General features: G+C 34.3%; 1 protein-coding gene across 1 annotated transcript in view; it reads left to right on the forward strand.

Moving 5' to 3' along the window:
• The window catches only part of LOC148950619 (uncharacterized), a 150,533-nt gene extending 143,229 nt beyond the window's left edge, over positions 1 to 7,304 (forward strand). Inside the window, exons 7-8 of the mRNA XM_089091675.1 lie at positions 2,459 to 2,698; positions 3,167 to 7,304. Of these exons, the coding sequence (XP_088947801.1) occupies positions 2,459 to 2,698; positions 3,167 to 3,324 (398 nt within the window). The 3' untranslated portion in view covers positions 3,325 to 7,304. The remainder of the gene's footprint in view (positions 1 to 2,458; positions 2,699 to 3,166) is intronic.
• Positions 7,305 to 10,392: the final 3,088 nt, after the last annotated feature.

A 10,392-nucleotide genomic window follows, 5' to 3' on the forward strand; every position in this document is an offset into this window, starting at 1 on the left:
TTTGTAGGGATGAGGAAGAAGATTTGGACCATTTTCTCCGAAAGTGCCCGGTGCTCTCTGATTTAAGGGAAAATTACTTACATGGGATACTTTTGCTGCTTCCTAAAATTTTACAAAGTAGTAATCCATCCACAATATTTCGTATTGGTGCGTACATAGAGAAGGGATTAGAAAGAAGGAAAAGGTTTTACAATTAATTATTATTAATTATATGGAATTAAACTTATTTTCTTGATAATTTACCATAAGATTTTTTTCGCTATATATCATGTTAATGTGTGTTTCGTAATTTGTTCTGTTGTGATTTCTTTATTTTTCATAAATTTTTGTGTGTATATGGCTCTTGGGCTTTTAAAAAATACACGATCTATCTATCTATAAAGACATTTCGTATATGAATTCTGACAAATCCACCCAGTGTAAAATTTCCTCTGAAAATTTCACCCCCTGGAAACTATCCTCTCCATTCAAAATTCTCCCAGCAGAAAATTCGTCCTCCCCTCCCTACCCGAAAAATGTATGCATACTTCCCAATAAGAAATAAAACAATGGGCGAATTTTATAACCTTTCCCAGAAACTATAGGGGGTCATTTTATCTCCAAAGACATAACTATTGGGCCTTTCAACTATGCTGAACAAAAAAGCTATCTAAAAATTCTGATATGACGATCTTGGGAAAAAAGTGAAGTGAAAGGGGGCCTATTTGCCCTCCAATATTTTTGGTCACTTAAAAAGGGCACTAAAACTTTTCATTTCCGTTAGAATGAGCCTTCTCTCGACGTTCTAGACTAACTGGGTCTATACGATCACCCCTGGTTAAAAAACACGGATAGTTTGATTACCCATCAAAATCCAAACAGAAATCATTGAAATATTGATCGTTTTTTCTACGTTACCAGTATTATTGTATTCATAAAACTTTACAGTTTCACGAAATGTAATGAAACAAATAGAAAAGGTTTCTCAACTAAAGTAATGAGTAAGTTTAAAACTTAAAACAAATATAAATTGCTCTGTATATAAGTGGAACTGTCCCCTTCTCGACACCTTGCTCATTAAAAAAAGAATAGTATTTTAGTGCTTTGAAATTTTTTTCTCCAATTGCAAATTTTCTTTAAAAACTTGGAAAAAAAAAACAAACTTCAGAGTAAAGAGTAAGGATCTAAGGTGGAGACAGCCCCCTTCATACAAAGAATAATCTGTTCAAATAGGTTTCAAATCTTTTCCTTGCTTTCAGTTGAAAAGCTCTTTTTTTTATTTAATCTCACATTGTTTTCCAAATCATACCCAGGCCTAACCAAGATATAATTTGAGGTACCGGTCCCTTAAAAATCCCTGGTCAATTGCTTTTAAAATGTGTAAATCAATAATTGTACGTTGATTTGTACCGTTCCGCGTTTAAATTTGTATTTTCAATTTTGGACAAAATTTGAATATACTTAAAAAATTGGCGATGAATAGTAATTTTGGTGAAAAGTCCTTGTTAATGTTGCTAATAAAGAATTTCGGTGGGATGAAAAGGAGTATTATTGTTTATATGGATGGAAATTCTGTGAGACTTTTGATCTTCTACACAACTGAAGCCATCACAACCTCTACAATAGGATTTTCTTATCGATAAATACATTACATAATATATTTTTTTAATGCATTGAAGTACTTCGTATAAATAGAAAAAGGAAAATATTACCATTTAAAATTGCTGAAAACTAAGTTCCTTAGCAGTATTTGCCACCTCAAGGAGATTTCATGGCGGGGCTGATGATGACCGGCCTTGCCTTTTCCACCTCTGTGCTGGTAGATGGGAATGTAACATATTAGCTGTATAGAGAAACATTATAATTAATTCTTACCCCTCCCTTCCTCTTTCAACGTTTATCTGAAGCCTCATGAAGAATAAGCAGTTTGTCCATTAAAATGTACTTTTGTAGGAATCTTCTCTACCCCCACCTAAACAATGACTCACCCCTCCCCTCTCATTATAGCTGATACGCAGTTACAGATCACCAGACGTAGTCTAATTTCATTATAAATAAAAGGAATCAACTTGGTTGAATCCAGCACTACCACCGCGTGGCATTGCTTCTTTTGCAACTTGGAAGCCTAAAATACAGTTATTGATTTTTTTATATCAATTAGCTTCTCAGAATTTTAAATTGATTGCAAATTCTCCCTCTTCGGGGTAAAGTCGTAGTTTGGTGCCCTAAACCGCTTAAACCGTCACCCAACTACCACTGCTATTTTGGCGTCTGGTGCCCCCTAGAAAATTTTCTACTGGCGCCCTTGTGTGCAACCTTTTTTTTGCTAGGAAAAGGGGGCCAAAAAATGCCTGGCTGCCCCGCTGCCACTAACAGATATTCTAATTGACACACAGCCACTGAAGGATATTCCGTTAACTATAAGAGACTTTTTCCATAAATGCCAATCATTAAATTTCATGGCGTAATATTTTCTTAGGAATGCATAGAAAGTCAGTTGAAGCTTCTGTTCATTTGAATAGCAGCAGTGACGAACGTGACGGACAAGATGAGCAAAACCATTCTTCTGGCACAACTTTGAATACAACAAACAAATACAACGGGGATTCTGAGGAGTCTGAAGATAGCGACGACAATCATCAAGAAGAACGGTATCGAAGGCTGCAAAACCTGCAAAGACAATATTTGATGTACCAGCATCAGCAGCCTGGAACCTCTGGTGAGTAGTAGGCCTACCTTCGATGGCTTTATATCGTTTCATTTTTCAATGCTTTAGAATCCTAGCATTTGCTGTAAGTTATGATTTTACTTGTCGTGTGGTCATTTTAAAATAAGATAATTTTTTGAAAAAGAAAAATTAAGTGACTTTGATTACAACTAACCTTCTCAGAAATTAGCAGAGAAAAGACAAAATCTGGAAGAGCTTTAAAAGTAAAAAAATTCCAGCATTTCAAATCTCTAGTGTTTTTCTCCCCCTCTCTCTGTCTATATCTTTCTTTCACTCTGTCTCTCCTCCCTTTCTCTCTCTCCTCTCTCTCTCTCTCTCTCTCTCTCTCTCTCTCTCTCTCTCTCTCTCTCTCTCTCTCTCTCTCTCTCTCGTATTCTTTTTAATTGAGGCATGTCTGTCTACATAATAAAATTGAATAATAAAGGCTTACAATTAAGCTCTCAAATTTATATATTTCAGGCTTACAGCAGCAACAGCCAAGTCATCCAGCTCAGGCCCAGCAAAATTCTAAAGTTGGAGAAAAAAGTAGTTTAGTACCAAATTCAGTTCCTGTTCCACTTGAGTTCTCGAGTGAATCATCACAGATCACTGCTGACACGTCCACAAATATGTTTTAAAGTTGTATTCATGAATTGTTCTCAGTTCCTTGGACTTCATTATGAAAATATGAAGTTTTTATGTTCTTTCTACTTTTACAAGTGCAAAAGCAATGATTTTACTTTTCAAGTTGATTTTTCTAAATTTCTGTGATTTTTTTGCAAAAGCCAAATTAGTCTATTTAAAAATATTGGAAGTTTACTTTCTAGAATGACTCTTAAAAGACAGGTAAATAAAGTTGTTCTTAAAGCAGCCATTAAATTAAAGACAAACAGCAATTTCAACTTCCTCCAGCGAGTTACGTAACTTTGTTTACTGGTATATAACACATATGCTATCACATAAATGAATATAAAATCTTCGATTATACCTCTGATGATAAAATATTGAAGATGTTGTATTCTTCTAACAATCCCTGTGAAATGGTATTCCATACAATATCTAGAATATTTTACATTTATATACAGTTTATGTATACTCGAAAAATTTATGTTCCTTTTTGAGGAATTTAAAGTTTAAGCAATTTAAGACTTCTAACATGTTTAAAATGGAAACATTTTTCTTTTCATACATGCAGTTGTTGATAAAGAGTTCAGTACGCTTTTTCAAATTATCTACGAGAGCATTATTAAACTTTTTTCGATCATTTAGTGGTAATATTCTTTTTCCACAGATTAATACAAGAAATTTTGAAAATTCTTATTTTTATTTAAATGAAATGACTTTTTGGTGTTTAATACGATAAATTTAAGCCGAGTGACTTATGAGCTAGAATTGTTGAAATATTTGTCCCATGCTCAGCTGATGTTCTCCACCAATTATTCAGTAAATTCGAGCAATAAACAAAGCTAAGACGATAAATATTCACGTGAGAAATCTTTCTAGTTTTCAAATTTAATAGAAAAACATTATCCTAAAATTATAAAATCTTTTGATATTAAGTTTGTCTAAATGAATCGTTCTCCGTTTCACTGAAAGTGATCCGAAAACTTATATGCATTTCAGTACAGATTAATCAAAATAAAAGCCACTACAATTTGTTTAAAGACTTAAGGATCCCCTTAAACAGGACTGCCAACACTCTAAATAGCATAACTAGAAACAGTCTAAAAACTTCTTGACTTAGAAAACACCTCCAGACATGCAAACTTGGGCCACCTACTCCTTATAAATCAGCTTTTAATATAAACCTTAAGACGACTTGCTTTTTTAAATGTTTGTATTTGAAATTTTGTATTTCGGGACGATGACAGATTCCCTAGAAGTCTTAAAAAAAAATAGCTACTACACATGAAAAACACTTGAAATTATTAATTAAAACATTATAATTGATAAAAACAAATCAGTTTAGCTAAAGGATAAGCCAAAATGAGTAGCAATCTTGTACTCACATGATCACGTAACAAGGGTTTTGTATTAAAAGGAAACCCACAATAGAGAGACCCACCGTTATATATCTGTGTTATGTTTGAAAATTTTCTTGAACTATTTTAATAATCCTTCTTATTCAAGGGTTTTTTTTTATAGACTACTCTAGATGATTCTCTCTACTCTAGATCTCTACTCTAGAGATCAATTATATCTGTTTAAAATTTAATTTCCAATTTCAAATTGCCTTTATAATGACTGGTTCAAGTTCCTTGTTGAATATATCTTATGCGTTCTTATTCTTCAGAATTATTTGAACAGGGTCAGACACAGTTCCACCTTGTTTCTTCTGGCTCATGTTTTTTTAAAAAGTGACAAGATCCTATTCAAAATAAGTAGGCCTTTCTAATGGCCCAGAAGCGGCTAGAAGTTTTTTCTGGACTCCTAATTTTGTTTTTATTGTTTTACATTGTCAACTCAATTTTTCTTCTTCTGTTTTTTCTTAATGAAAAGGTTCACTTATCAGGAAACAAGAGCACCTTTCTCCTTTCTTTAGCTGTACTTACAGTTTGAGCTGCTCATTATAGTTCTTGCTAAAAGGAAACTTTTTGTGCCAATTTTATCTGTATTTCTTAGGTTTATGCTATTTTCATCTGGCGACTAAAAATAGTCAACGCGATATAACTTTTTTTCCTTCTTAACCTGAAAAGTTATGTTTCCTAATATATAAAACTTTTCTAGTGTAATACTTTAAATAAAGCTTACTAAAAGTAATGTACAATATTACATGTTAGTATTCTAAAAATTTTGGGGTATCATCGAAAACGCCATTGCAGCAAATTCTCTTGAATCATCTATCCCTTGATAATACAACCTTATCTGTTAGTTTCATTCAATGGTCTATTAAAAAAAAAATAAAAAAAAAATGTGAAGCGTTGATCCCCGACAAAAAACAAAAAACAAACACGGATTAGTTTTTAGACGGATAAACCTGGAAAAATAAGGAAGAGGGTTTATAAACGAAAGAAACAAAAGTGCATAAACTTAATCGTTTGACCAAATACAAACGTTTTCGTAATATGGTTCACACGAATAATGGGCTCTCAAAACTAAATCCATGACCCTACGGAAATAGTTGCCGGTGCATAAGACCTTTTAGATTTATATAAATTAAAAAGAGGATAATTAGCCCTACCATAGACTTCACCAATCGATTCAGTGGGAAAAATAAGCGCTTTTGATCTGTTTAACTCATAACGGTAAAAAGGTACCGTAACGGTGACAGGGTACCGATATGATTGAAGTCAGATAGCATATGGTTTTTCACAATCAGCTTGTGGATAGAAGAATTAGAATCAGAAGAGATTTTTCATAAGAAGGAGATTATTCCTGTTGTATTAATTGGCCACTTTGTAGTCATATCGTGAGCTGAGCTGTTTCTATAGAAAAACGTAAACGCTATATTTTGAACCTAACTGTGGGAAAGCATTACTATTCTAGTTATCTTCGGCCGAGCTACAACTATCAACTATAATCCGATTTGAAGAGAGGACTATTATTTTTCTGGTTGGTAAATTCTAGTTTACTATTTTCTAAGCATACAGAAAATTAATAAAATGGAAGTATCACGGGTACTATTATCAATCAAACATTCAGTAAAATAAAACAATGTCTCAATTTGAATCCCCAAAACTGCAATCCCAATGCTATTAATTTTTCAATTAGTCCCAAAAAGTACAATTAGTTGACATTCCTTGCTGTCTCCCAACAACCACAGTGAGATAAATATATCTTTCTTGTAAGAGTTTCTCCGACAATATTAGTAAACTTATATTTTACAAATAATCGGATGTTGGAAAACACAGCCAGTTTTGAAAGTGGGGAAAAGTGCCACCTACCTTTTCTTTGAAAAAAAAAGTATGATAAAGTTGAAACTTCCTTGCTGCTTGCTGTTGAACGTGAATCTGACCAATAATCAGACGTTTAAAAACATACGTGATCCCAGTTCTAAAGGTCACAAAAAATACCACCCAATCTTGGCAGATGACAAAATAAATCCAAAAATGCCTTGACAAATTTCTGAAAAAGTTCAATTTTTTCTTTTGTGTTCCACAGGGAGAAACCCTTGGTCTTTCATCCTTTCTGCGAATTCTTTATATAAATTTAACATTCCCCCTTGTCTCTGAACTGATACTATGGTAAAATAAAAACATATCGGTGTTTACTGGTGGACGTAAGTCAAGCCAAAAATACCTAAAAACGTTAATTATCCCGGTTCTCAAGATTGTGAAGTGACAACCTATCTGTGTAGATAACGAAATACATCCGAAAACAATATTTCCGTGTTTCTGGAAAATACTTGACATTGGCATTGTTTGCTTTTTAAAACTACGATCTGACAAAACAAATCAATCCTCATCGACTTTTAAAATAAGGAATATTTTCAGAACGAAATGGACTTGGGCTTATGAACATTTCCGTAACGATGAAATTCTCTTATTTTTCGTAATGTTCCTATACAATTTTGTACAAATAACCAGTTTTTTTTATTTCCTACCTCCCTCTGTCTCAGGGGGTGCAGCCATTTCATCTAACCGTCACAAGCACTAAACGACATAACATCTAACCGTCAGGACATGCACACGTCAGGACATCGATAGAAAATTTACATGTTTATATAATAGTAATAAGTATGTAAAAGTTATAATCATATTTTGGCTATATATTAGCACATCAGGGGTGGGGGTAAAGCATAGCATATATTAAATACGTAACCTAGCCTAGGTATCTTTTCCCCCTAGACCCCCCCCCCCCCCAAAAAATTATAGTTTTGAAATTTGTCGATATCCTGACGGTTACTGGTTCTGACGGATATTCTTGTCGATGTCCTGACGTTAGTGGTCCTGACAGTTAGATGCTATGACGCCTTCACTGTCTCAGTATGATTGACTTGTAGGGTCATTGAGCTCTTAGGTAGATCATTAGACTACAAAGAAGTTCTTTTAATTTCCAAAGGTCTAAATGGTGTTTAATTTGTAATGTTTATTCTGAGACGACTTTTATATGATTTTATCTGGCTTTTTTTAAGGAATTAATTTTTGGGCGTATTTTTGAGGTTCCCAGATAGACAAAACTGCATATGGGCGAATTGTTTAAAAACAGTCTCAATAAAACTAGAAAACAATAAGATTTTAGATGACCGAGGCTTAAAACCAGCCATCTTTCTCCTCTTCCACCATATACGGGCCTGATTGCACCTGATTGCCACCATATACGGTGCCATAAATTTTTGAAAACTTACTATTGTGAAACCAAAGAAGCTGTTTGTTTTATACTATGTTACTATTTGTGATACCTAATATTATTTGATGTTAGTTCTTTTATGATTTATTAGGAAAATTGTTTTTCATACTTTTTAAACTATATTTACTGAATTCCGGTTCTTCTCCTACCAAGTTTGCTGAAGGTTTTTCGTTATCTATTTGGACACTAGAGACAAATAGAATAAAAATAATTTGCTCATTCTGAAGTAAATAATTGTGTGGATTTTCGATTTTGCTTTTTTGATTGTAACGGTATTTAAATAAAAATTTGTTTCATATATTTTACTTTTAAATTTGTACGTTAACACAGGCTTTAGAGAGCTAGTACTTGTGTTTTTAAAGTTTTTTAGTGCTTGAAAGTATTATTGTAGCTATGAAAAATGAGACTTAAGGAAAGCAGATCTGAGGAACCAAAGAACATAGAGGTAAACCCCGTACATTGAATTTCCTCCCTTAAAAAGTGGATGCAAGAAGCTCATCGAGAGAATAAAACAGTGAAAAGAAGGACAATAGGCAAAGAACATATTGGAAAGGTTTGAACCAAAAACTTAAATAGCGACGAAGACGACACTGCCTTTACAACTTAAAGATCGACAGCAAGGACAAAAATAGGGAATTCTGTTCGCAAGACAGTGGAATTATATAATTAAAGGAGTATTTCGACTCTATGTCTAAGGACCGTCCTTAGTAAAACATAAATATATACAAGAAAGGAGACGTGCATTAAAATACGACCATTAAAACTAAAATGAAAATTTTTAAAACAGTCCCAGCATCTTTCAGTTCTGGTGGAACTACACTGAAGTAGTCTCAAAGTTTTGATTGGAAGTGTTTGGGAAAGTGATGAACGTGGGGAGGGGGGGAATTTGCCCTCTGACCACTTTCGACTAATAAAAAAGGCACTAATCTTCTCAATTTCCAATCGAATGAGCCCTTTTTGAAGCTTCTACGATGAAACTTTCTGTAGAAACCTTATATGCCCCAAGGGAATAACTTACGATGCTTGTCCTGCGGGCTATGTGGGGAGGGTTGTCATTCTCAAAAACATAATTTTCAGACCTTTCAACTACGTTGAACAAAATGGCCGTATCAAAATGTTGATCGGAAGTGTTTGGGGAAATGATGGGCGTGGGGGAGGGGTGATTCTCAATCCAATTACTTTCAACTATTAAAAAGAACAATAGCCCTCTCAATTTCCAATCGAATGAGCTCTTTTTGAAGTTTTTAAGACAATACTTTCTGTAAAAAAAGTTATATGCCCTCAGGGCTTAACTTACAACCTTAGCCCTAAGGGCTATGGGGAGGGGGGGGGGGTTCATACTCAAAAACATAATTTACGGATTCTTCAATTACGTTCAACAAAATGGGTATATCAAAATGTCGATCGGAAATGTTTGGGGAACCGTATATGCCCCAAGAGCATAACTTACAACTCTTAAAACAGGGATGCTGGGGGAGGGGGGTCATACCTAATTTCTAGAACTGTCAGCTACGTTGAAAAAAATTACAATCTTAAATTTTTGATTGGATGTGTTTGGGGAAATGGTGGGTGTAAGAGGGGGGTTAGTTTACCTCCAATCACTTTCGACTATTAAAAAGGGCACTAGCCCTTTCAATTTCCAATTGATTGAGCAATTTTTGAAGTTTCTATGAAAACACTTTTTATAAAACCCTTATATGCCCCCAGGGCATAACTTACAACGCTTATCCTGAGGGGTGTGGGGATTTGTCATCATCAAAGACATAATTTCCAGAATTTTCGACTACGTTGCACAAAACGGTTGGCTGAAAATTTTTATTGGATGTGTTTGGGGAAATGGTTGGCGTGAGAGGGGGGTTGGTTGCCCTGCGATGACTTTCGTCTATTAAAAAGGGCACTAGCCCTTTCAATTTCCAATCAAATGTACCCTTTTTGAAGTTTCTACAATAAACCTTTCTATAAAACCTTATATGTCCCCACGGCATAACTTACAACCCTTTCCTTGAGGACTCTGAGGGGGGTTATCATCCTCAAAGACCTAATTTCCAGAACTTTGAACTAGGTTGAAGAAAATAGCTATCTTGAAACTTTTATTGCATGTGATTGGGGAAACGGTGGACTTGAGAGGGGGATTAGTTGCCCATCAATCACTTTCAAATATTAAAAAGGACACTAGGCCTATAAATTTCCAATTGAATGAGCCCTTTTTGAACTTTCTACGACAGCGGTTTCAATAAAAACTTTATATGCTCTCAGGGCTTAACCTACAGCCATCAAACACTTAGTGGTAACAAACTGTAAGCAAGAAACGACCCGGCTCAATGGTAACCGAAACTCTAAAAAACGGAATTTTGATACCAAAAGATACATCAAAAGAATCGGATTTTTATGCTGAGTTCAAATACATAAGTTTCATC

The sequence above is a fragment of the Artemia sp. Qi Xiang Cuo genome, chromosome 7 (assembly GCF_049724085.1).
Source record: "Artemia sp. Qi Xiang Cuo chromosome 7, ASM4972408v1, whole genome shotgun sequence".
NCBI classification, from domain to species: domain Eukaryota; kingdom Metazoa; phylum Arthropoda; class Branchiopoda; order Anostraca; family Artemiidae; genus Artemia; species Artemia sp. Qi Xiang Cuo.